The sequence below is a fragment of the Caenorhabditis remanei genome, chromosome V, assembly GCF_010183535.1.
Source record: "Caenorhabditis remanei strain PX506 chromosome V, whole genome shotgun sequence".
NCBI lineage: Eukaryota > Metazoa > Nematoda > Chromadorea > Rhabditida > Rhabditidae > Caenorhabditis > Caenorhabditis remanei.
In genome coordinates this window covers 21,823,168-21,849,475 of record NC_071332.1, presented here as the reverse complement: position 1 = coordinate 21,849,475, position 26,308 = coordinate 21,823,168, and the positions used below count along the sequence as shown (strand labels likewise).

The following is a 26,308-nucleotide window of genomic DNA, read 5'->3' as shown; positions in this document are numbered from 1 at the left end:
CTCACTTTAAAAAAAAGTAAATTGGTTAACCAGTTCTCTTCAATTCTTTTTTCTTTTCAAATGTACATTCTCAGGTATATACCTGTCAAAAGGTATTCGTGGAAGCGAGAGGAGGCCATTGTGACTGACTGCAAAATCAAAGTTTATTTGCACAGCCGTGTCTCGTCGACTCTCCCGACATCGTACAGTCTCTGAAGCGTCTGACACGGATTAGGTTCGGGCACAAAACGGTGGAAAGAGGAAAGAAGTGCTCGGAGAGAGAGAGTGATGTGAGCTGGCAAAAATGGAGAGGATTGGGGGAGAGGAGGGACCAATTAGAGAAAATGGATTTCAGAATTTCAGAGTCTTAGAATTCCAGAGGGGAAGCAAAAGACATCATTTGTGAAAAAAGCTAAAAACTGAAATATATTGCAAAAAGATTCTCAACCTGAAAATGCTGCCTGTTGTATCCGTTTCTTAAAAATTTCTATATATTTATAATCTTCAAATAAAAACCTTCATTTTTGTAATTGACAGTTTTCTTGTACAAGGTTTCCCTTGACAGTTACAGACGATTGAAGAAATCCTTGTGCTTGAAGAAAAAAATGTTGACTGCACATTCCTTTCCACAGAGGAGTTATACGGACCACAAAAATGAAAAAAATGAAGATTTAGACATGAATAATACAAGTAATGTACATTCATGACAGTTGAGACCTATTTGCACCCAATGCTCAAAAAACGTGAATAATAGTTCTCACAGACTTCCTTTGCAAAAATAGATCACAGATTCGGAATCAGTGTGAAATTTCCTATCAGATAGCATTTCTATCTGGTCAGATCGTCTAGATCTCCATTTTTATAGTTGACAGTTTTCTGGTACAAGTCCTCCTTCAAAGAGTTACAGTCGCTTTCAAAGCTTGGATCCTATAGACGGCTTGTACAAAAAGTTGTCAACTACAAAAATGGACCTATGGGGGTTGTTCTCACACTTGACTTCCTAGCCTCTCTAGCCAGCATGAGACTCCAGGACTCTATCTCGAGAACGTGTGACATTTGACCACCCGCAGTGCAAGTTTCCGACAAACATGTTGCATGGGAAGAACGGTGTGAAAAGTGGTGGCGAACGGTATTGTGTACAAACAAAGTTTCATTCAAGAGAGTGAGTATGGGTCATTAGGACACACACGTACTCAATAGACAAGTGGCATAGAAGAGATGAATGGACATGGAAATGGATATATGAGGGAAATTGGGGGGATCATGGAGTTCGAAATAAATGGTTTGATGTAATATGTACACTCAATTAATCCAAGTTTACACAAACAGTTTATCCTAATTGTGTAACAGTGATTAACCTAATGGTGACAGTTCTGGATATGTTATGCAATCAACAATTTAATGGGAGATTAGAGAAAGTTTACACTAGGATCGTGTGATGCAACAGGGACTAGGATATCCTGGAAATGAGAAAAAAAAAGCTTGGAATAATTGGGGATCCACTTCTGGAATGAATAAAAATTCATAATGAAATTTTTTTCAAAAGTGGTAAAAACTGCTGTTTCATTAGAAAGGGGTTTATTTTGTTGGGTTTGTTGGCGAAACACGGGCGGCTCCAGGAAGTTTCAAAACTAGTCGTTTGGCAACCTATTCTGAAAGTTGAAGATGAGGATTCTGAATCTGTATTCAAAATTTTCCCAGGATGGATTTGAGCAGAGTTACAGCGCATTTTAGCTGTGTTAAAAATTGGGAAATTGAAACTCTTGTAACGTTGCTCAAACTTATCCTAGAAAAATTTTTCAGAATCCTCACGTCTTCAGCGTTCCGATTATATAAAAATTTCAATAAGAATTTTGAGATTTCTTTAAGTTTTCCAATATATTTTTCGTTCAGAACAAGCCAAGACCTTTAATTTTGTAGTTGACACATTTTCATTAAGATTTGTTTTTTTTCATGCAACCAATTATTTTCATAATTCCCACCAATCCCTTTCCATGGTCTCGCCACGACCGTTACGCAACCGCGACGCAGGTCTAGTCAGTGGTCCCTTTTCAATTTTTTCCCCCGTTCTTGATCCCCCTTTTTTAAAAGATGTTGATCGAAGTGCAACCACTATCCGGGAAAATACTGGAGATCAATGTAAATCCGGAGGATAAGGTCTACACTATCAAAGAGAAGGTACTTACCTAAAATGGACAGGAAATTTTTTTTAAATAATTTTGACTTTCAGGTCGAACAGGCACGTGGAATCTCTGCTGAACAACTAAATTTGATCTTCCGGAACCAAAAAATGGTTGGAAACAAGAAGATCTCGGAGTTCAAGGTGTCTGATGGAGTCACTATCTACATGACTATCAAACTGGATGGCCCCGGATACCGTATTCACGGCCTCCAGCGGAGGCTCTATCAATGCACTGCGCACAGTACTTTGAGAGGGCCTCTGCAGGAGGCCGTGCGTATTGTCAAAGGTTTGTCATCTTTTTTTAATTGCTTTAATGAAAATTTTAAATAAATCTTTTGAAGTATTTTGATAACTTTAATTTTTCAGCAACTGGAATGCACATCAATGTCAACTTACTCGACGGAAGAAATTTTGAAATCAAAGTGAAACCCACCGATACAGTCCACCACGTCAAGAGAAAGGTAATTTAGTGAAAAAAAAGCCAAAATAACTTATTTTTTTCAGATTCACGAAGCCCGTGGATTCCACATTTATCAACAGATTCTACTCTTCCGAAGACAAGGAATGACCGATGAGCAGACAGTTTCGGATGTTGGAATTTCAGAGGGAGACGTAGTACATATGTTGTTGAATATGCCAGGCTATGGGCACTCGACTCGATTCGTCAGTGCTGCCTAATTTGTTTTACAATAAAAAATTTCGAATATTTTTGCTTTTGTTTTCTTTTTTCTCTACATTGGCTGAATATACCAAATATATACCTCTTTTCTCTAAGGATTATGATGACGCAATTCGAAATCTTATCCCGGATTAGTGTTAATAGAATTTAAAAATTCAATTCCAGCTAAAATGCTCATCACAGTCCACACACTAAGTATTGGCAGTTTTGAGATCGATGTCGAGCCGACTGATACGGTCCGGCAGGTCAAGGGAAAGGTACGACTCAATTTGTAAAACATTCAACAAAAACCCTTGTTCAGATTCAAGCAGTATACCATAGATTTCCGATTGAAGAGCAATTTCTTATTTTCCGGAGACGAGGAATGGCTGATATGCAGATGGTCTCAGACTATGGGATCACAGAGGGAGATGCGGTTCATATGAGGTTGGAGTTTGCACGACGGTCCAATGCGAATCGGGTTTTAAGATATGCAAGTGCTGCATAATATTTTAAATTCAATTGGAATTTCTAAAATTTGTTGTCGAATTAAATATTCTCATTGTGTTTTGCTGTCCACCAAACCAAATTCATTCTATATAACATGTGATATTTTCCCAATAAATTTTTAAAATAACACTACATTTTTCCCCCATCATTATACTTTTGACATCAGAGAACCATCAGAAGCAGTCAGCCATAAGATGTTTCTACGTAACAAGCGTTGCTAAGCAGCGAACACTTTTTTCTTTTAAATGAGGGATTTCGCAAAAAAGTTTAGTGCAATGTTCGAGTAGTGCAACAATGTATTGTTCTTATATTTTTTGTAAGGAGCGCCGATTAGAGCAGAAGGAGGAAAACACGGTAATTTCAGATTTTAGCGCTTCTAAACAGCGCTAAATTGCCACGTGGAGAGGTTTTAGCGCTGCTTAACACCGCTAAATTTCTAAGAATTCACATTTTAGCGCTGTTTCGCAGCGCTAAAATCTTTAAGCGATGCCATTTTAGCGCTGCTTAACAGCTCTAAACTGCCACGTAGAGCTATTTTAGCGCTGTTAAGCAGCGTTAATAATTAGTTTTATAACTTTCAGATTTGCTTTCACCATAAATATCTATATTACAAAGTTCACAGCTAAAACACTTTCTCATTCCCTTTTCTGTCTTTTCGAAGCCGAAAAACCGGTTTTTCTCCTCTCACCTCCGATTCTCTGCCGCCGCTGACGTAACTTTTGCTACTTCGACATTTATCTACGCTTTTCATCGCTCTGTGGTTATCGCCGAATGTGTTTTCCAACTGAAATTCAGCTGAAAATGCACTGAAAACTGCTGAAAAGCTACTGAAAATTGATAGGAAACCACTGCTATTCTCTGCGCTCTCCACTCTCTAACGCGTGACCGTGGAGCGCGCTTGCATTATTTTTTGTCAGTAGCAACGTGTTTTTAGCGATTTTTCGTGGCTTTTCAATAGATTATCTTATTTTTCTTATCAAAATTTTTTTAAATTCGTAATTTTCAGCTCGGATTACCCCGGCTCACCACTCGAAAATCAATGGTATTCGATGAGGAGCCGCCTAACCAAAAGAAATGGACGCAGGTTGCGAAATTCATTTAATATAAATTGTATCCAAACTATTTCCAGCAAGCCACCACATCAGCATTCGGTCTGATGGAATCCCTTCGTGGCCAGGGATCAAGTTTGGCGAAAAATTTAAAGAATTTCGGAAAATCTCTAGTCAAAGAGAATAAATCTCAAGGTGCAACTACTCCAGTAAGTTTTCTATCGAATTTTAATAATTATAAATGTTAAAATAACAAGAAAACCTCAAAAACATCTCGTAGTGCCAAAAATCCTCAAAAACCTGAATACCTGGCGCTGCGACCAGTTATTTCATGCCAATTTCCGGTGGCTTCCGATATTATATCCGATGCTTTGCTTAAATAAAATCCGGACAATTTTCTCTTTTACTAACTCATTTTTCGCGTTAAAAACATCCCGAGTTGTGAATTTAAGTAGAAGTTTAGCGCTGTTAAGCAGCGCTAAAATATCAAGACTTGGAGTTTTAGCGCTGCTTACCAGCGCTAAAAATAATTAGCGCTGTTGGACAGCGCTAAATTTCAATCAATTTCCCTCAAACTCATTTATATATTTTCAGCCAGAACACCGCGACGATGACATCCGTCTCACATGGCTCACAAACCGTCTGGTGCTTGCCGATACGTTGCACAACTCGAAAGACGGACTGCTCAAAGCAGAAACTGCGGTTGTTCGAGAAATGATTGACTGTCAGCCGTATGTGGTGGTTAATGTGCATTCTGAGTATGTTTTTAGTCTTTATTTTAAAAAATTCAATTTTTAACTTTTTCAGACCGCTCAAACTCGATGGATACGCCAAATCAGTTCATGTTCCGTTGGGAAGTGGTGCGAAAGGTGGTCTACCAAAGTATCCGACAATTCAAGCACTTATTCCAGTAATTTTTTAATTAAGAATGAAAAAAAAAAACATTAAATTCAAAATTCAGATTCTCAACGAGTATTGTCTGCTGACAAATGATGCTGCAATTGTGATTTTCGGAAGCGATGGTGAGTTTTCACACAGAAACTAAAATTAATTTAACAAGTGTTTTCGGCGTTTTTCACTCTCAAACAACTAAAATTTCAAAACTTGCTGCAAAAAAACTGCCAACAAATCCACAAACCCAATCTTTAGCGCTGCTTACCAGCGCTAAAAAATTCTATTAACGCTGCTTAACAGCGCTAAAAATCCGTTTAGCGTTGCTTAACAGCGCTAAAAGTTTGAAGCACTAACGCTGCTGACCAGCGCTAAATCTCTCGATTAACGCTGCTTAACAGCGCTAAAACCACATTTTCATTCTTTTTTCAGAAAATGTCCAAATCACCGCCGCATTCTGTCTCGTCGCCTCCCGCTCCCTCTCAAGAGTCTCCGATTTTCTCCGTGATTCTTTACCAAATCGATTCGAACGTCTCCCAAACACATATCACTTGTTTTTGGAACAAACTAAACATATCTGTAAATTACACTCAAGGCAGAAGGTTATTATACTTCTTTTCAAAAAATTGAGTAAAAATTCAATTTTCAGAATCTCCAAACCGGTGCGCTCGTATCTCAAATAGTTCTGGAACCGGGAACCCTTCTCATTGACGGGGATCTATACGTTGCAATTCAACAAGGTGTAAATCAACTAAAAGTTCTGGAATTCTCGGCGAACTCGTGTAGAAATCGTCAAGGACAACTTGTTTTCGATATGGACGGAACTGAAACCGTCGATGATGTCGTCATTTTCGTCGGGAAGAAATCCGACGTGGTACGGGAACACTGACTTGAAATTTGGAAGAAAGAGAAGAGTCCCAAGGGATTCAATTACTTGGGGAGAGAATGTGTCACCCCATTTTCTTGGAGCGGCAGAATTTTTTTCTTGGTTTTTGGAAATGTCTTTGGTAGTACTTTTCAGCAAGAGCGTCCAGTTTCTATTCTTGAGGCCATTTATATATCTAAAATTCTACTGACTGAAAAGAAGAAGAAAACACAAACCCAGGAAAACATTATAGAAAAAGAGCAGTATGTGTTTTTCTTTCATTCTGCTTCCTCGTGCTTTCATTATTCTTCTGCCAAAGAATTTCAGAGCTGTTTTTCATTTTCTTCTGGAATTTTTTGAAGGCTAAAAAATATATTTCGTAAGGCGTTCCTTTTTCATCAATTTTTGATATTTTTCAATGCTGGAGTAGTCATAACACTATCTTTGAAGATACCACACTGCTATTTTAGCCAATATTTTCCAAAAAAAAACGGTTAGCCTTTTCACTGTCTCTTGAAACCAGAATCTCCCAGTATTCACTTCCGATTATAATACATCATTAATAAGCCTCTCTCCCTCTCCCAGCACCTGCAGCTAACCGGTCACTAGACAGGTGTGGTAGTAACGGGAAACCCTTCTGTCGCTCCTCTGTTTCCTTCCGAATGACCTACTCCCTATTTACCTATTCGAAAATTGGAAGAAGGAGGAGGAGAATGTGCTTTCTCTCTTCGTTTTACCGCCTCATTTGGAATCCAAATTAGGCGGAGAGAGAGAGTACTCGTATTGTTCTCGCTTTCTTGTTGTTGGTGGCAAGATTTTATGGATTTTGGTGGAAACGGGCTTAGCTGATTCCAAATTGTCTCAAAATTTCCGAATCATATCAGCGGCAAGATAATCGGAAATGTATCCACTCATTTTTGCTCTTTGATCTACGTTTTGACCCTCACCAAAATGCGGAAATATGATTTTCTAGGGTCATTTTTCATATGTCAAGAGAGAGGAGAGCACATTTGACATGAATGAGTGGTCATTTTTCACTCTCCCTCTATTTTTCTAGTGGATTTTGGCGCTTCTTAGCCTTTTTGCCGCATTGTTATTCCTTTCAGAAAAAATCTCATACGAAGAGTTTAGCGCTGCTTAACAGCGCTAAAATCCAAACTGTATAAATTTAGCGCTGCTTAACAGCGCTAAAATTTCGATCACCGAGTGTTTAGCGCTGCTTAACAGCGCTAAAATACAAACGTTATAAATTTAGCGCTGCTTAACAGCGCTAAACTCCGAAGTGTCTCCAGTTTTAGCGCTGCTTAACAGCGCTAAAATCCGAGTTGTTCCCAGATTTAGTGCTGCTTAACAGCGCTAAAGTTCGAAAATTTCTGCGCTTTTTGATAAAATTTCCCTCCAATAAATCTAAAAGACCAATTCTCTCCCTCCAGTACTCAAAACTTTCGTCGTCACACCTCAAAATGTATCAAATTTCGTTTCAGAAGCATCCAATTCTCTCCGCCAAATTCAACACACAACTTTTGGAGTCAGAAGACACGTCGCTGGTGTTGACGCCTTCTGAAATGGACGTGTCGAAGATGGTCGCCTCGGCGATGCCTATCCAGGATTTGAGGTTTGTCATTTTAAACAACGACACGTTTTTATGCGACAACAAAGTAAGCGAAAGGGGAGAAAACAGAAAAAATAGAAAAAAAAATAGGAAATGACTTGGTCACAAGGCTATCGAGTTTCATTCCATTTCGGCCCCTTTTCTGCACCCAAAAAAGCGATAAACTGAAAGAAAAAGAAAATTGGAACTTTTTGAGTACTTTGCTAACTCAATTTGGCTCTCCGGGAGGAAATTGGAACTTTTTTCCAAGTTTCGGTCGAATTTTCCATCCAAAAACTTTCAAACTTTCAGAATGATTGTCAACTTTGCCACTCGCCGAATGCCAACACTCAACACATTTCAATTCGATCGCTACAAGTTGCTTTGTGTCAGAAATGAGCGGGAATTAGGTAATTTCAATCTGAAAATTTCCAATAAATTCTCATTTTTCATGTTCAGATGGCTACCAACGATCGTATGGTGACGTGGATTCTGAAGACGAGTCGCCAATTCTGAGAAGTGCGCGGTCGAAGAGTGGGACCCAGAAGTCTGATGCCTCATCGTCACAAAGCAACTTCTTCGATTCTCTTCAATACGCAGATAACAATGAGCCTTCGCATTTCAGAGAGCAGAGAGAGTCAACGCTGTTGGTATGTTTCGGAGCTCCTTAGTGCTCTTTACACGGAATTTTTCTAAATTTTTTAAATTTTCCTTCTAGGACACCCATGAAGACACCACTCAGCACACCGCTGATCTTCTCGATGGATTCCATTTGGGCGGGCAGGAAGAGCTCTCTCCAGCCAACGAGACTCCGATTCTATCGGCTCCGACTCCTGCAAGCTCTGATTATGACTCGATGACGAGTTCTCGGAATCAGAAGAATCCATCGCCCGCTCCTGCTATCGATGATTTGTTGGGATTAGGATCTGTGACTGCTGAGGCACCACCTCCCGCCGCCGCTCCATCTACACAAAGTTCCAGTAATGCAAATCTAGTGGACTTTGATTTCGGCGCACCGATTAAACCGACGAGTTCTGGAAGCAATTTGAGTAGTACGGCGAGTCCAGCCACATCGTCATGGTCGAATTCTGATTTGCTTGGTGGATTCTCTTCCCCGTTGAAACCACAAACGACGGCGACTCCACCGAATACAAGGAATCCGTCGGCAGCAAACTCAAAACCAGTGTCCCAAGTGAACTCGCAAGCCGATTTCGAGGCATTCCTCTCGAATTATCCCGAAAAGCAGCAGGCTCCGCCCACGTCTCAACCTCCACCGTACACACAAAATGCGCCAAAGACACAACAGACGAGGCGTAAGATAAAGAATCAGGACGGATTTTTAGAAACAAAATGAGATTTTTTAGCAGCACAACCTTCGTATAAGCCTGCATTCGGTGGAGATCCGGCTGGAAAAGCAAAGGTTTCGATGGATGCGTTCGGGGACTTGCTTAATCAAGGGGTGAGAAATAATTCAGGATTTCAGCGCTGCTTACCAGCGCTAAAGATATTTTAACGCTGCTTTCCAGCGCTGAAGCGCTAAAGATATTTTAGCGCTGCTTACCAGCGCTAAAGATTTTTAACGCTGCTTACCAGCGCTAAACCGCTAGATTTTAACGCTGCTTACCAGCGCTAAACACAGCCATGTTGAAAAATTAGAATTGTTTATTGAGAATTCACAAGTACAGTTACTAGGTTCTTAACGTGGCTGTTGACACCTTAGGAGCTTCTGAATGACTTCTCCCAATAATACTTGATTTCTTTTCCGCACACCCCAGAAATGACTTCAACATCTTTCTCATTGATGAGCTCTCCATGAAATATACGAAGAAATTCATGGCGCAAATTGTTTCCAGACGAAAATAGAAGTAGGCGTCACGAACGGACTGTGGGAGGCTTGAGTAGGTATCCTGGAATATTGAAATGATGGCTTATTTCGAATTCTGTCTTACCGGGAAAGTGCGCATTAGGAAGGTGCCGACTTCATAGAAGGATAGGTATACGGTAATTGCCAACGCCTGACGCATCAACATTTGTTCTCTTCGCTTCTGGCATTGTGCCAGTTGGGTGGAACTTGTCATTGACACAGTAGAAGTCTTTTGGAGCATCTTAGAGTATACCGAGTGGCGGACTGCCTTGAGGTGGAGGACTAGAGTGAGATTTATTAGGAGCAAGGTGGTTGGGATCCAGATGAGATGGGTGTTGGTGATTCGGGTCATCTGAAATTCAGAATCTGAATTGAATATTTGGAAGAAGGCCGCTTACCGGATGTCTATCTGGGGAGCAGTCTGTTTGGAATTCCAGCTTACTTGCCATAAAGTTCACGGAGCATGTAGAAAAGTAGGGTATTAAAAGCAGAACAAGACAGAGAATCTGAACTGGCATAGGATTGAGATTCAGATTTTGTCTTACCAGAATTCCAAAGCTATACAAGAATATTCGCTTCTGACTGAAAACAGTTTGATCCGTGGGTCTTAGCACGATAAATAACCGATTGGAGGTCATAAGAACACTGACAAACATTGGGATAAAGTAGGTTAGGGTGCCAAGGAGAGTGACCTCTTTTCCAAGGAATTGCCGGTATTCTGGAAGATTCTTTTTCGTGTTTCAAGTTAAGCAGACCCCCAGGAACAGACCCAAATAGTCCAGCTCATTCGCAACCAAATAGACTGCAAAGTCGGTGATAAATGCGATTTTACAAAGCACCCCGCATACGGACATCACAATCAAATAAGCGACTGGGAAGTTAGTGTCGTTCCGATGAAAAATTGCGAGGAATAACAGTGTGGCATCAAAAATTAGAAGGAATGAAGTGAGAATACAGAAGATTAGTTGAAATATGACATGGAATAATGGAATTTCGGAGAGCATTTTAGGAGGAACTTTGAGTTTCAAAGTCTTTCAGATGAAAGTGACAAATCACTCACAAAATACGAAAAGTGAGTGTTGTGGTCTTCGAAACTTAACGACACAATCAAATCTCACTTACTTTCTACGGAGAAGGCGAAAAGGGAAATAAAAAACAAGCAATATGCCAGAAAACACATTAAGGCACACACATAAAAACACAGCTGAATATTAGTAATTTCAGCTCGGAAAGCAGTTTTATGGGATTTTCTGAGAAATGAAAGAAGGGTTTACGTCAGGGTTACTGTAATTGTCGTAACGGTTTGCTTCTTTTTGGAAAACCCGAGAAACTCTAGAACGAGTTGTCTTGTGACACGGGTTATAACAAAATAGACAAAGAAGTTCAAGGAGCAAATTGTCAGAATCCGAACGAAATAGAAAATGTCTTTGAATTCAGATGACATCACTTCAAAGTATTCCGGCAATAGACGGATATATAAGCTGCCTATCTCATAGATAGATAGGTAGATAGCCGTGGCGGCAACTTGACGGATCATAGCTCCATCATTTGTTATTCCACGTGTCATTTTCATATACATTATGAGAAGAATATTAGCCAACATAGCGGTGACTGGGAAGTATATGATATACTTGTTTTGAAACCAGGTTAACTGGAATCACTAGGGTTACTGTAATCACATGTTGCCATACTTACGGGATGTCTATCAGGAGCACATGCGGAAATCCACGTAGCAGGATGAGCATGAAAATTGATAGAGCAAGAAGAGAAGTAAGGGATGAGCATGTCAATGTAAGAAAGGATCTGAAAACATTATTTAATTGGAGTTAATCGGACTATCCTAGAGTGTTGACTACCATAATCCCGATACAGTAGCCCATCAGTTTCGGCTCTGAAAAGATCCAAACTTTCATTGGCGCAATTACTACTCCGACACGATGAATAGTCATTAGCCAGTTGAAATATATAGGTGTCAGATAGCCCCAGGTGACAATAAGAGAGAGCTGCTTACCGAAGAATCGACGATATTCTGGAAAAGAGCAGATCTGGAATAAATCAGATTCTGATTTGAGTCTTATGTACCTTCATATCCCTCATCTCCACCTATCTCATGAGATATGACATAACCATCCACCAAAAGAATATGTGATATTTTATTTACAATTCCACAAAATGTCATACAGATTATATAGACTATTGGGATATCTTTTAAACGTTTTTTGACAGTTACAATGAGTAGAGTTACGTCATAGAACAGTAAAAGAAGGACAAGAAGAGAGAATATGATTTGAGAGATCAATAGGAGCATTTCTAATTCTGGAGTTTCAAAGGAGAAGTAGAAACGAAGTTGGAGAAAATAAAAAAGTAGTCGTGATTTATTAGTTGAAACCACTCCGATCAGTTTTCGAAGGAGTTTTATGTCATTGTTACCGTAATCGTCGCCACTGCTCTCCTCTTTTTGGAAAACCCGAGAAACTCGAGAACGAGTTGTCTTGTGACACGGGTTATCGCAAAATAGACGAAAAAGTTCAAGGAGCAAATTGTCAGAATCCGAATGAAGTAAAAAATATCCTTGAATTCAGATGACATCACGTCAAAGTGTTCCGGCAACAGACGGATATATAAGCTACCGATTTCATAGATTGATAGGTAGATTGCCGTGGCGGCTACTTGACGGATCATAGCTCTATCATTTGTTATTCCACGTGTCATTTTCATATACATTATGAGAAGGAGATTAACCAACATAGCGGTGACCGGGAAGTATATGATATACTTGTTTTGAAACCAGGTTAACTGGAATCACTTGGGTTACTGTAATCAATGAAATGTACCACTTACGGGATGTCTATCAGGAGCACAAGCAGAGGCCCATGTAGCAGGATGTGCTTGGAAATTGATATAGCAATTGGAGAAATAAGGGATGAGGAGATCAATAAGAGATATTATCATAATAAAAATACAGTAACATTTCAAATGGGAATCTGAGAACATCCAGAGTTTCCTTGGGACGATGACTACCACAACACGATGGATAGTCATTAGCCAGTTGAAATAAAAAGGTGTAAGATACCCCCATGTCTCAATTAGAGATATTGGTTTTCCCAGGAATTGACGGTATTCTGAAAAGGATCGAATGGTGGTAAAGTACGCGGAGAGATGGCTACCTACCTTCATATCCCTCATCTCCACCGATTGTCTTTGATATCAGATATCCATCCACTAGTATAATTTGAGAGATTTTATTTACAATTCCACAAATCGTCATACAAACGATATAGATTACTGGAATATCTTTCAGACGCTTCTTGACAGTTACAATGAGAAACACTACGTCATAGAATAGTAATAGAATGACGAGAAAAGAGAATAGAATCTGAGAGACCAATAGGAGCATTTCTAAAAGGGAAATTTGAGTCTCAAATTATTTGAGAAAAGAATAGAGATTTTTCGGTGAGTAAAATACTAAAAACATGATTTATGAGTTCAACTTCGAGATGCAATTGTTGGAACCAATCCGATCTTGTTGGTCTTAGACCATCCGAGAGTGCTGAGAACTAGGTTTCGTGTAGTCTTGGTCTCGACGAAGTAGACGATGAAGTTGATGGATCCGATAGCGAAGAGGCGGAGGTCATAGGAGATTGATTGGAATTCCAGAGGGAGACTTTCAAAGTGTTCCTGGAAATTGTCGTCAGGTTTAGGACTATTCACTAGTCATAGGCTTACCGGATAAAGTCTCAAGTGAAGATACAAAATCTCGTACACTGAGAGATAGGATCCGATGAATAACGCTTGTCGAATCATCACATTCTCTCGCTTCACATGTGATTGAGAAACCAATACGGGTCCAGTTGGTTTCCAGAGTTTTCTGGAGATCTTCAAGTACAATACCATTGTGGAGTTGACTACCATAGAAGCCAGTGGGACGTAGATCAAATACTTGTTTTGGAATAGGGTGATCTAGATAAAGATTTATAATCTTGTAAGTGCTCGCTGACTCACCGGATGTCTTCCTGGAGCGCACGCTGACTCGACTCGGCTTGTCAAGGCGTTGAAATTCAAAGTGCAATCTGAGAAATAGGGAATGAGAAGCCAAGTGAGAATAGTGGCACTGATCATGGAGCTATAGGCGAAGATGTTCTTTTCAGAGAACCAGCTAGCACTCTTGATAGGAGCGAAGAAGATGGAGATCCGATGGAAGGTCATTAACCAGTTTAGAAAGAGCGGTCCCAGATAGGAGAAGGTGAAGAGAAGGGTGACCTCCTCTCCGATCCAATCCCGGTATCCTTGGTATGACACCTCCAGGATGTCAGAAAGGGCCCATGAGTCTACCATGAACAGCTCGCAAATCTTGCTGGTAATTCCGTATGACGTCATGAAGACGATGTAGAAAAATGGGCCTTTCAACTCATTCTTCCATCTTTTCAATATCACGCAGAATAGCAGAGTGGCATCGAACACGATACAGAATACGGTTAGGATTGAGAAGATAATTTGAGCGGGGAGCAGGGTCCGCATGACTCAAACTTTGGCCTCAAAGTAAGAGAGAAGTGAACGGAAAGGCGGAACTGGTAATATCGAAAGTTGCTGCAAAAACTTATTCCAGAGTTGGAAAGATTTTGCAGTAAAGTCACGCTATTCTAAATGGGTTTCTTGAAAAGTTTCTGGAAATCGGAATGATGTGATCCTGGATGGATTCGGACTATATTATAGTCGATTTGGTTGGAAATTGGGTGGTGATTAGTAGATCACAATCAAGAGCTTTATTTACATGTTCACACATCAAAAACAGCAAAATTAAATAATTTTCGCTGATTGCACTTGAAAGTTGGCAGTTGTCTGACTGACACTTCCAGTCCTTTGCTTCGCCACCTTCTTCATGTACCCCAAGAAAGTAAGTACCAATGTCCGTGAAGACTGTGTGAGGACGAAATAGACGAAAAAGTTCAATGAGCCAACTGCCAGAAGGCGGAGGTCATAGGTGAGAGTTTGGAGCTCGAATGGCATTGAGCGGAAGGATTCCTGAAAATTATTGGATTTAGTCTTCAAATTTTGAAGTTCAAAAGAAAGATCCATACCGGGTAAAGTCTTGTGTGAAGATACAAAATCTCATAGACTGATAGGTAGACACCGATGAATAAGGCTTGCCGGATAAGAGCATTTTCCCGCTTCAATTGGCTTTGAGATGACACAAAGCTTTTCCAGAATTTCCTTGAAATTCGTTGTGCAAAGAGCATAAATGCATTGATCACCATTGACAATATCGGAACATATATCAAGTACTTGTTCTGAAACCATGTGACAGGATGGCGATCGGGGGCACATGCTGATTCAAGGAAACTTGTTAACGCATTGAAATTCAAAGTGCAATTTGAGATTTGTTGGACTAAAAGCCAGATGAGAACTAGGAGACAAGTCGTGATACAGTAGCAGACCACTTTGAAGTCACTGAACCATTTAGTGGATTTGAGAGGGGAGATGAAGATACAGATACGATGAATTGTCATGATGCAGTCGAGAAATAGTGGGGTTAGATAGCAGATAAGGAAGATTAGGGTGATATAGGAGCCGAAGAAGTTACGGTATCCTGGAAATCAAATGGACTTACGGTTGCTCCATAGGATAAAGGGAACCTACTTTCATATCCATGTTCCGTGTCAAACCACTCGGACACCGGCCAACCATCAACCATTAGAAAAGCATTCAATTTTTCTACAATACCGAAACCGGTCAGAAAAATTATATAGACGAAGGGACCGGTGCTTCGAGATAGGGAGACGCGTTGCTTGATAACGCAATAAAGAAGGATAGAGTCGAAAGAAGTGAAGAATAGATTCATAAGGGTGAAGATGATTTGGATAAGGAGTACGAGCCAACGGAGCATCTTGAGACTCAATTTGAGAGGAGAGAGAGAGAGAGAGCTGGAAAGATTACAAATGTTAAACGGAAAATGGACAGGCTCTCCTCTTTAGGAGAGCTGAAAAATAAATAACAAGAGTACACTCTATTCTGGACCAAAAACTGCCACAAGACATTCCATTTTTAGAAGTAAATTAGAACTTGAGTTGATAATTTATAACAAACTAGTAGTATAACAGAACTTTTTAGTATTAGTAGTAAGTCACAAACAACTTTTTTTTGAAGTTTTTCTGGAAAAAACATGAAAAAAGCACCTCCTAGATAAGTGACCTACTGATTGAATGGATTGGTAATAAATCTGTCGCGCGTCACTTTTTTGAAAATTTTTTTTACGCTTCTATTATAGAATTCTATAAGAACTTCCCCTAATTTTAACGAACTTTTTGATTTCAGGGCTTCAAACCAACGCAGCGTGACAATCAGAAGCAGAGCATCGGAACAATGCTCAAACAGGAGCAGTCGAAGAATTTGACGCCTGAAGAGATACAGGTAATGAGGAAGAGACTTGCAGAAGTTTTTGGTTTGAAAATTTCAAACTTTTGAAATTCAGATGATGAAACTATAGACTTTTAAAGTTCTGTTTAGCAAAATTCAATAAACTGAAAGTTTCAACGCTGTTTAGCAGCGCTGAAGCTCGGAATTTAGCGCTGCTAATCAGCGTTAAAACTTCATCATGTTGGATTTTAGCGCTGTTAAGCAGCGTTAAAGTTTCAAGTAGGCAGAATTTAGCGCTGTTAAGCAGCGTTGAAACCAACAAGGATAATGTTGTCATATTATCCAAACTAACAAAAGAATGCAGATGTATACAGAGTCTGGGAAAATGAGTAATAGCCGAGATCATAAAGTCCTGTTTTTGAGGTGTTTTTGCGAACGAGGCATGGGAAAATTAATAGGAATTTTTCATTTCCTTACTTTTTTTTTCAGATCCGCGATTGGACCCAAGGAAAAGAGCGAAACATCCGTGCTCTTCTCGGATCACTTCATAATGTTCTCTGGGAAGGATCCGATCGTTGGAATCAACCGTCGATGGGTGATTTGTTGACGCCGGATCAGGTATTCTTTCTGCATTTCAAATGCTTTTCAATCAAATAATTTGTTTCAGATCAAAAAGCAATACCGAAAAGCGATCCTCGTCGTCCATCCCGACAAGTTGACCGGTTCACCGCATTTGCTACTCGCTAAAATGGTATTCTCTGAGCTCAGCGAGGCCTACAGCAAATATCAGAATGATCCGTCGGCTTTATAATCATTTTCCCCATTTGTTCGTGCCTTTTTATATTCTTGAACCATATATATTCTAGTCTACCACGTCTTCTCTCCGTTTCCCTTTTTGTCAATTGCTTTTCGTCTTTGCTCTGTGATTAATTTTTCGAATTCCTCCCATCAGTTTTCTTGTGAGCTTTTTCCTTTTTTCAGCACTTTTTATTTATTTTTGGACTATATTTATATCGCTTGCTTCCATTTCTGTTTCCTAAAATTCAAATGTTCCATAATCTTCTTTTACTCTCTCTCTCTTCCCAGCAAGGTTCTTTTTCTATAAATTTTTGAACGCAAACTCTAGAATTTTCTCAGTTCTTCTCCTTTCTTCTCTAACTTTTTTCATTATTCAAAAGTTTCAGAATTACTAATACACAATATTTTGGTGGCGGTGGTGGTGATTGCTGCGTTTTTTTCAATTTCCCTATCCCTTTTTTCTCTTTGCTGTTTTCTTCATAATTTCATCGAAAAATGATGTCACATTTCGGAGCGAACACCAAGTTCTTCTTGTTGTTTCGGTTCTCTGATTTTCAGATAACAGCGAGAAAAAAGAAATGACGTCATGATTGTTGGTGATTGATGACCCCCACATAATTCGGTACACGAAAACATCAGAGAAGTATCAGTTTTTGATAAGAAAGACTGAAACAAATATATCGAAATTGTAGTAAATTGCATAACTAAAAGAGGCGGAGCCTGAATTTCAGAGAAAACATTTTTTCGATTGCGAAATAAGCAAATAATGAAGACACGAATTTAGCGCTGTTAAGCAGCGCTAAAACTGCTTGTGGGAAAGCTTCAGCGCTGCTTAACAGCGCTAAAAGTGCTCTGTTTGCATCATTTCTTGACGAAAAAACTCGATTTTCACAACAAATTCCGCTTAAAAACGCTCCATGTACTTTAACTCATCAAATGGTTCCAGACTGTTGTGTTTTTATTTTACTCCATAGATTGTTGCTCAGTGGTCGTTGATCGAAGCGGGAGGACGGGCTAGGAGACAAACACTTATTTTCTGTTTTTTTTCGTTTCGTTCTTCTATTTGTCCGACCTCTCTGCGTTTTGGAGGTCATTTAGCTCATTATTCTCTTATTTCCTTTTTTTAAGTTCTTATCAATTTTCAATGTTTTTCAGACTACACAATGGCATTCACCGGGTTGAATTGGGAGCACGTGAAAAGCACATTTTGGGAAGCGAATAAAATGGTAAGGCTGTCAAATCGAAAAGAGAGGAGAGAGTGTCTTGGAGACGCAGAAATAGAGAACGTTGGCAATGGCGTAAACAACGAAAAACATTATGAAAGCGAAAAGAAAAAAGGGAATGATCATTGGTGTCTTATTGTGGTAGAGGACAAAATGTGTCACACAGGCACGATACCCTTATTCAGTTGGTTTTTGGCGTGTGATCGGTTCCACGGTTTTTTGAATAATGCTTATTTTTCCAAAAACATATTTTGTATTCTAGAGGAGCTCCTTCTCATATCTTTTGTCTTCCGAAACTCCCAGTTTTATTTTTCAGATAGACTCAATGGTTACAATGATTGCTGGAAGTAGTGGGAGCCGGGAGGGCTCCGCAGACTCGAGATCATCTGGAAGCTCGTCAGATGGTGCTATTGTAGCAGGTTTGTAATTTTTCTTAAAGTAAATTTTGTATAATTTTAGCGCTGCTAACCAGCGCTAAATTTTAGAAAGCTATGATTTTAGCGCTGCTAAACAGCGCTAAAAATGAAGCCAGCTGGAGTTTTAGCGCTGTTTAGCAGCGCTAAAATCGAACAAGCTGTGAGCTTCAGCGCTGCTAAGCAGCGCTAAATTTGAGAGCGCCAGCATTTTAGCGCGAAAATTTATATTTGAATTCCAAAATTTAGCGCGAAAGTTGCCAAGCAACTCCGAAATTTCCATCTTGACCACCACAATTCACTACTTTCCTTCCAGGACCCGGCGGCCGTCTCGTAGTGCTAAAACGAAAAAGTGCAGACGAAGACGACTCGGACGGTGCGGCACTTTCCAAGAAGATGTGCACAGAAAACAACGATTCGCAGTCAGATTTGAGCTCTTCTGAAGCCGAAGACACAAAAGGATCCATCAGGTAAATTCGACTTCCGTGAACTTTTTAAACCGCGCGCGCGCTTTGTTTACGTGGTTGTTTACGTGGAATTCCAGAATTCCACACGAAAAATAAATTTAAATTTTTGAATTTTTACAACAATTTAACGCAAAAATGCCTGCGGAAACCGAAAATAAAGAGAATGTGGAGCCAAAAGAGCCAAAAACTGGTGTGAAGAATAAGTAAATTTGCAACAAACCTTCATTTTCAACCTAAAACCAAACTAAAATTTCAGATTCCTCTCCTCGCTGACCAATGTAATAATAAGACCGTCACAAAAACCTGCGCCCACATACGCTGGTGCAGATGAGTGGGTGCCTAAGGAGATGGAAGAGATCGCCGAATTCCCAATAGAATCGGTTGACAAGTACAAAAAAGTGCACCCAAATGCAGAGGCACCGAAGAAATTCATGCTTGTCAATGGGGAGTTTTCGGTGGTCGCTAGTTTGGAGGTGAGTGAATGAAACTTTTAGCTGAAAATTTAAAGAAAAAAACTCGAATTTTTCTTTCAGAAACTCACCGAGGAGATGAACATCCGCGCCTCGGAGCAAAACTCTCCACGTCAGCACAAGCATCAAGACTCGCGAGAGGAGAAATTGACGAAGAACGAGTTGACAGATAATGAAGATCCGAAGAAAAAGAAGGAGAAAGAGTGAGTGAAAACGATGAAAAATACGAAAATGCGCTGTTTAGCAGCGCTAAACGACACTCGTTCTCCTTTTTAGCGCTGTTTAGCAGCGCTAAACTCGTAAGCTCCTTAGGTTTAGCGCTGTTTAGCAGCGCTAAACGCCACCCATTCTCTTTTTAGCGCTGTTTAGCAGCGCTAAACGACATCCATTTTCATTTTTAGCGCTGTTTAGCAGCGCTAAAAGACATCCATTCTCATTTTTAGCGCTGTTTAGCAGCGCTAAAAGACATTAATTCTTTATTTTAGCGCTGTTTAGCAGCGCTAAACGACATCCATTTTCATTTTTAGCGCTGTTTAGCAGCGCTAAAAGACATCCATTTTCATTTTTAGCGCTGTTTAGCAGCGCTAAAAGACATTAATTCTTTATTTTAGCGCTGTTTAGCAGCGCTAAACGACATCCATTTTCATTTTTAGCGCTGTTTAGCAGCGCTAAAAGACATCCATTTTCATTTTTAGCGCTGTTTAGCAGCGCTAAAAGACATTAATTCTTTATTTTAGCGCTGTTTAGCAGCGCTAAACGACATCCATTTTCATTTTTAGCGCTGTTTAGCAGCGCTAAAAGACATCCATTCTCATTTTTAGCGCTGTTTAGCAGCGCTAAAAGACATTAATTCTTTATTTTAGCGCTGTTTAGCAGCGCTAAACGACATCCATTTTCATTTTTAGCGCTGTTTAGCAGCGCTAAAAGACATCCATTTTCATTTTTAGCGCTGTTTAGCAGCGCTAAAAGACATTAATTCTTTATTTTAGCGCTGTTTAGCAGCGCTAAACGACATCCATTTTCATTTTTAGCGCTGTTTAGCAGCGCTAAAAGACATTAATTCTTTATTTTAGCGCTGTTTAGCAGCGCTAAACGACATCCATTCTCATTTTTAGCGCAGTTTAGCAGGGCTAAAATCTTTTTGTTTGATTTTTAAAAAACTAATTTGCTAATTTCAGAGCCAAAGAAGAGGAGGAGAACAAAAAAGGCGACAAAGTCCTCTACCACCTGGCAATCACTCTTTTCAATGAGGAGAACAAGAAATATGTGATGTCTTTGTACAGAAGTCATAAGGTTGGTTCTCCTTGGAATTATTCCAATAAAAATATTTGCAATTTCCAGCTCGCCGACGTCGTTGCACTGTGCGAGAGATGCCGTGAAAATCCGGAACTTTTTCGCGTATTCCCGAAAAGTAAGGTTCAACTGACGGAGACGTTGGAAGTTGAAGTGCCCGAGACGTTCTACACGACGTACTTTGGCTACTCGTCAAATCGCGAAGATACTGATGTAGTTTTCGTGACGAGAACCAAGAAAAGTATATTGAAAACTGAGAAAAATATGCGTTTTTGGGAAATTTTTGCATGAAATTGTTGAACTTTCGTATAAACATCCTATTTTAGCGCTGGTAAGCAGCGTTAAAATTTGAATAACTGAATTTCTGAATTTTTAGCGCTGGTTAGCAGCGCTAAAATACAATATCCGTGCTTCGAGAGCTAATCCGCGCATTTCTTGGTTTCCTCCTATCTCACAACTCATAATTTCCAGATGTCAACATCAAAGAGTATCTACATCTGATTTTCAACGAACTCCGTGACAATATGACCTGGAAATCAGTCCACATATCATCAAAAATCGGACTTCTTGAGTTTTTCGAGAACATGAAAGAGCACAAACTGAAAAAATATCTCAATCTGATTGTGCAGCCAGAAGGGCTCTCACCGCTTATGATTGCTATTCAAAATGATCAGTGAGTCGAAAGTTACATTCATTTAGAAATTTGAATTTTCAGACAAGAAACAGTAAAATGGATGCTGGAACACGGTGCGGATATCAATACGATGACATCGGATGGTCAGAACGTGCTCCACGTAGCTGCTACGATTTCGAATGGAGAAATTCTGAAAATACTTTGGGAGACGAACAAATGTAACGAGATGGTGAACAAGGCAGATGCCAATGGATCTACTCCAGCATACACGGCAATTACGAATGCGTGTGTTATGAATTGTCACATGCTGAGAGGTCATGGTGGTGCTCTCCAGTCGACTGAATCTCCAACTACAGTATACCCATTTATCGGTGCTATGAAACGTGGAAAATTGGATGAGGCATCGCTCAAAAAGATGCTTGAAATGAAGCCAGATGGATTGACAGAAACCGAACCGACTACTGGAAACACCGTGATCCATTCGGCTATCAACAAGCGATCGCTGATTTTGCTCATGGAAAAATTCCGAGATCAAACGGATCCGGAAGCCCGAAACGCGCTCCAACAAACGCCACTTCACACATTTGTCATCAAAGACGAGCTGGGTCTAGTGATGACTCTTTGTGCATACGGAGTTGATAAGAATGCGCAGGATATCAATGGAAACACACCGTTGCACTGTGCGGTGACACGTGGAAACACGGAAATCGCCAGAATGCTGTTGTGTCTCGGAGCGAAACCGGATATTAAGAATCGGTATAAGGAGTCGCCACGTCACATTGCCGCGAGATTGTCGGAGAAGTGAGTTTTCAATGAAGCATGGGAATTTAGCGCTGTTTAGCAGCGCTAAAATTGAACAAAATGTGATTTTAGCGCTGCTAAACAGCGCTAAAAATGAAGCCAATTGAAGTTTTAGCGCTGTTTAGCAGCGCTAAAATTGAACATGCTGTGGTCTTTAGGGCTGCTAAGCAGCGCTAAAAGTTGAGAAAGCTATATTTTTAGCGCTGATGACCAGCGCTAAAGTTGAACAAGATGTCAGCTTCAGCGCTGCTAAACAGCGCTAAAAATGAAGACAGCTTGAGTTTTAGCGCTGTTTAGCAGCGCTAAATTTGAGAGAGCTATGATTTTAGCGCTGTTTAGCAGCGCTAAATGTTGAGATTGCTATGATTTCCGCTCTTCCTTACTAACTCTCATATTTCCAGAGAAGCGAAAATGGACATTGTCCGCGCACTCATCATCTGTGGAGCTCCTGCTTGTGACGACGGTTTCATTGGATGCGCATTCGGATGTATGCATAAAACGGGTCTGACTTCATGCAAAACTCAACTTGGATCCTCTTCATCCGATGAGCAAAGTATGGAAGATCGTGTGAAAGACATCCACGTCAGTGAGCACGCTGCCTCGGCTCCCTATGAATTTGTGTTGGATCCGGATACCCAATTGGTTGAGGAGGCGTACGCGGAGAGAAACGAGACAAGAGCATTCCCACACGAAGAGGCGTTGAGAAGAGTGAAGGAGAAGTTGAAGGAGTTGGTGGAAAAGAAGAATACGTCGAATGTGATCAATGTGTTGGGATTGGATGGTGGTGGTATTCGTGGATTGGTGACTGTCCAGATGTTGATATGTCTGGAAAACTATCTCGACCGTCCACTTGTTGACTATTTCGATTGGATTGGTGCCACGTCGACCGGATGTTATATTATGTCGACTATGATAACTGGAGGATCACTGAGAGATGCTCAGAATTATTATCTGATGTTTAAGGATCAACTATTCGATAGTTGGACGAGACCGTATGATACGAAGACGTTAGAGATGTTTATTCAGAGAGCATTCGGAGCGGATCGATTTATGAGTGATATCAAGTATCCGAGGTATGTTCTGAGTGAACGCGCCCAAGGTACGCCAGACGCTCAACGTTTTCCAGATTCTTCTGCACCACAGTGCGCGCCGACACGTTCCCTGTTCAACTGGATCTCGCCAGAAACTATCGTCTACCGATTAGTGAGAAAGAGAATCACGATTTGGGATTCGGCGATCCAAAAGGTATCTACCTAACTTCAGAATCCCCTTAGAATTCAAATTTTTTTGTTCAGAACTTTCAATGTGGCGTGCCGTCCGTCGTAGCAGTGCCGCCCCGACATACTTCTCGGCTAGTGAGGGCAAATATATCGATGGTGGAATGATTTCGAATAATCCGGTTCTCGATTTGATGTCTGAAATTTGCTTCTGGAATACCACGTGTCAGAAGATGAAGGTACGGTGGGAAGGATAGGGTTACGGTAGAACGGATTTATAGGATAAGCAGAATCTAGATAGGGGAAGATTACGGTAGTAGGATTGGATAAGGTTACTGTAGCTGGATCCTAAAGCCTTCAATTTTCCAGCTACCTGACAAAATCGTCGATATCGGATGTGTCTTGTCCGTGGGCACTGGAATCACCCCGATCTGTCCCGTCGATCCATCGGTTTTCGAGATGAACGATTGGTTTGGAATGCTTCGTGGAATCAAGAACCTGTCACTTGTTGTCATTGATCAGGCCACAGCCACCGAGGGAGCGCCGATCACTCGTAGCAGAAGTTGGTGTCATTCGTTGGGTATCCCGTATTATCGATTGAATGCACCGATTTTTAAGGTATTTTTTCATTTTACAAAATTTCCTCATTTGATCCATTTTCAGGACGTCATCTTGGACACCAACGACGACTCGGAGCTTGCCAAGATTATGTGGGACTCGGTGGTCTACTCGCATACGCACAAGTAGGTCAATATGGGCGGAGCCTCATTTTTTCCTTTTTTTCAGAAAAGACTTCCAAGAACTCGCCGATCTTCTGAAAGCTGTTGGTACCGTTGATGAGCGAAAGGACCATCTGATAATTTAATTTTCAAATTCTATGAACTTTTTGTAATCTTTTTTCAAAAAACAAATGTTATTTATTGACTGCCCCTTCCCCTTATGCCAATTTCACTTTTCTTCTCCCGTGTTAGCTTTATATTATTGTAAAAATGCCGGTTTTCTTTGCTGCTTCGTTTTGTACATAATAAATTGTGCTTTAGTTTTCAAAAAAAGTTAAATTTTCCTAAAATTACTCCTACAATTCTATATTTTGACTCTCGACATCCAGAGAATCACCCTCTCTGCTTGGTTGCCAGGGTGATAAGCGACGCCAGTGAAGAGGAAAAGTGAGAGAGGCTCATAATTCCATAAGAAGAAGAAGTGTAGATTTTGATAAAGCGCGTTTTATGTCATAAAGAAGAAAAAAAAGAGATTTAAGAGAATCAAGGCAACCGTTGACCTCTATGGGCTCTCATTGGTTCCCATCCTTTGACTTTTATAATATTAATATCAGTTTTGTGAAGACTGTGCAAAAAAGTTATCAAATAATGTTCTTGAGTGGCAGGGATCCGAATGAACATTTGACGAGAACCGTGCTCTTCTGCATCAAAAAGTTCTTGTAGCTCTTTATATGTGAATCGGCGATGGAAGATAATGCGGAGGTGCTCGATTTTCCTGGATTCATGAAGGAGCTGAAAGGAATGGATTTTATTTTATAAGATAAGGTTTTGAGACTGCTCACCTGCCGAATAGGATGTCTATCTTCTGGACGCAGCACTCTTAACTCAATTGTGATCTTCTTGAAGTAGCAGTAGTGCTCCACTGGACCAATCAAGTGGCCTGGCAAAATCAATTCATCCGCAAGTTTCCACTGTTCCAGCACTTTGATTTTGTCGAAGATCTCCATGTCATGTTCCCCCTCCTGGTAGCTTATTTGAATTTCTTTCAGAATCAATGGTTTGACACGTTGCAACAAAAGAAATATCTCTGTCAAAGTGCACAACTTGAAACGTAGCTTCCTGACATGCAAAGGTTGTCGCAGGGAGTTGATGAATTCCTCGAAGATGTCTTCACATTGGACACCCAGTGGAAAACTGAGCATGAAATCATCTATGCCATATCCTGGGAGATTCAGATGAAATGACAGGTAGTCGAATGCCTTTTTGATATCATTCCTGGCGCTTTCTGGTCCATTGTGACTGTGTTTTACAGAGACCCAATGGAATCTTGTCTCTGTTTCATTGAGAAGAGACACAATTAGCCAAACATTGTCGATTATGGTGCGCATGGAGTCAATGAGGACACAAATGTTTTTGGAGACTTTTCGGACGGGGATACTGAAACATTTTGAGATTTGATTCATTATAACAACATGTGTGTGTGGGAACTTACCGATCAGGAGGTTGCAATTCTTTGAAAATTGAGTAAGCCGCTTCCAAATTAAGGTCTGAAAAGACCAATGGCTTTGGATCCCTGCTTCTATCATAGTCTAAGTCATAGTCCCCAGTGTAAAAGCGATGGTACCAGAAGTCAAGGTCCGGATAGTCGATTTCGTGAGTTTTGTACACTTTTTTGAGAGTGTTGTAGACCACCGGAATTCCCTGCCCACGGATTACTCCTACCAGAATATAGATCCGGATTAACAAGGGTTTTTTGGCGGTGAGTGAACGTTTGGCCAATCTGAATCAAAATGGATCTATTTTTGATTCAAAATAAATGAAAATCAAAACTCACGACCAAAGAAACCGTTTCGTACACCTGCCACCAAAATTCTTCTCAAATTTCCAGCAAATCATCCAAAGAATATTCAGGAACATCCGAATTCCAGCGAAACTCATTTTAGGTAAACTCATTGGTATCCAATAGTGATGGGGGAAGAGAATGGCAGAGAAACGAGGGGCTCATTAGCACTAGAGGTTGAGTGAGAAGGGGGGCTCACCTCAGAATTAGACGGAGACAATTCCAGATTTGGTTTTGCAGTTTGATTAGTGAGAAAAGATGTCTCAAGGGTAAAAAGTCGGGGTGAGACTCAAACATTGGCCTAAAATGTTGAAGGAAAGTATTTTTGTTGAGGAAAAAGATGATCTTAAAATAATTGAGGATAAAAGATAAAGAATAGTTGCAATTTAGAAACTTTATATATGGTTGTAAATTACAACTTGTAATTGAAACAATGATTTCTCAATTTCAGCTGTCTTTCTGCATTTTCCACGTTTTTTCTGTTAACTTG

The 26,308-nt window shown here is 40.2% G+C and overlaps 7 protein-coding genes across 7 annotated transcripts; 3 read left to right on the top strand and 4 right to left on the bottom strand.

The window, feature by feature from the left end:
- Positions 1-3,010: 3,010 nt before the first annotated feature.
- On the top strand, positions 3,011-3,327 carry GCK72_021908 (uncharacterized protein; the record flags this gene model as incomplete). The annotated part of the gene is made up of 2 exons (XM_003105181.2): positions 3,011-3,097; positions 3,142-3,327. 2 exons carry the CDS (start codon positions 3,011-3,013, stop codon positions 3,325-3,327), a joined length of 273 nt encoding a protein of 90 aa, XP_003105229.2.
- Positions 3,328-4,368: 1,041 nt separating this feature from the next.
- On the top strand, positions 4,369-16,754 carry GCK72_021904 (uncharacterized protein; the record flags this gene model as incomplete). Its single annotated transcript, XM_053734563.1, has 15 exons — positions 4,369-4,413; positions 4,459-4,587; positions 4,973-5,136; positions 5,186-5,288; positions 5,340-5,400; positions 5,702-5,871; positions 5,919-6,143; positions 7,619-7,749; positions 8,038-8,135; positions 8,185-8,375; positions 8,444-9,038; positions 9,090-9,145; positions 15,902-15,997; positions 16,433-16,561; positions 16,611-16,754. 15 exons carry the CDS (start codon positions 4,369-4,371, stop codon positions 16,752-16,754), a joined length of 2,337 nt encoding a protein of 778 aa, XP_053583476.1.
- On the bottom strand, positions 8,599-12,986 carry GCK72_021907 (uncharacterized protein; the record flags this gene model as incomplete). Its single annotated transcript, XM_053734564.1, has 10 exons — positions 8,599-8,898; positions 9,441-9,632; positions 9,675-9,941; positions 9,988-10,171; positions 10,864-11,240; positions 11,285-11,392; positions 11,446-11,634; positions 12,020-12,385; positions 12,431-12,711; positions 12,761-12,986. The coding sequence occupies 10 exons, from the start codon at positions 12,984-12,986 to the stop codon at positions 8,599-8,601; spliced, it is 2,490 nt and encodes an 829-aa protein (XP_053583477.1).
- On the bottom strand, positions 13,076-14,107 carry GCK72_021906 (uncharacterized protein; the record flags this gene model as incomplete). Its single annotated transcript, XM_003105287.2, has 3 exons — positions 13,076-13,267; positions 13,316-13,549; positions 13,592-14,107. The coding sequence occupies 3 exons, from the start codon at positions 14,105-14,107 to the stop codon at positions 13,076-13,078; spliced, it is 942 nt and encodes a 313-aa protein (XP_003105335.2).
- On the bottom strand, positions 14,387-15,473 carry GCK72_021905 (uncharacterized protein; the record flags this gene model as incomplete). Its single annotated transcript, XM_003105217.2, has 3 exons — positions 14,387-14,611; positions 14,668-15,176; positions 15,227-15,473. 3 exons carry the CDS (start codon positions 15,471-15,473, stop codon positions 14,387-14,389), a joined length of 981 nt encoding a protein of 326 aa, XP_003105265.2.
- Positions 16,755-17,904: 1,150 nt separating the features above from the next.
- Positions 17,905-24,124, top strand: GCK72_021903 (uncharacterized protein; the record flags this gene model as incomplete). The annotated part of the gene is made up of 15 exons (XM_053734562.1): positions 17,905-17,967; positions 18,281-18,383; positions 18,694-18,847; positions 19,101-19,317; positions 19,378-19,517; positions 20,493-20,607; positions 20,656-20,848; positions 21,079-21,280; positions 21,323-22,042; positions 22,444-23,115; positions 23,169-23,287; positions 23,338-23,498; positions 23,629-23,877; positions 23,923-24,002; positions 24,046-24,124. 15 exons carry the CDS (start codon positions 17,905-17,907, stop codon positions 24,122-24,124), a joined length of 3,267 nt encoding a protein of 1,088 aa, XP_053583475.1.
- Positions 24,125-24,521: 397 nt separating this feature from the next.
- On the bottom strand, positions 24,522-25,931 carry GCK72_021902 (uncharacterized protein; the record flags this gene model as incomplete). Its single annotated transcript, XM_003105132.2, has 4 exons — positions 24,522-24,770; positions 24,821-25,415; positions 25,471-25,758; positions 25,813-25,931. 4 exons carry the CDS (start codon positions 25,929-25,931, stop codon positions 24,522-24,524), a joined length of 1,251 nt encoding a protein of 416 aa, XP_003105180.2.
- Between the last annotated feature and the right edge of the window lie 377 nt (positions 25,932-26,308).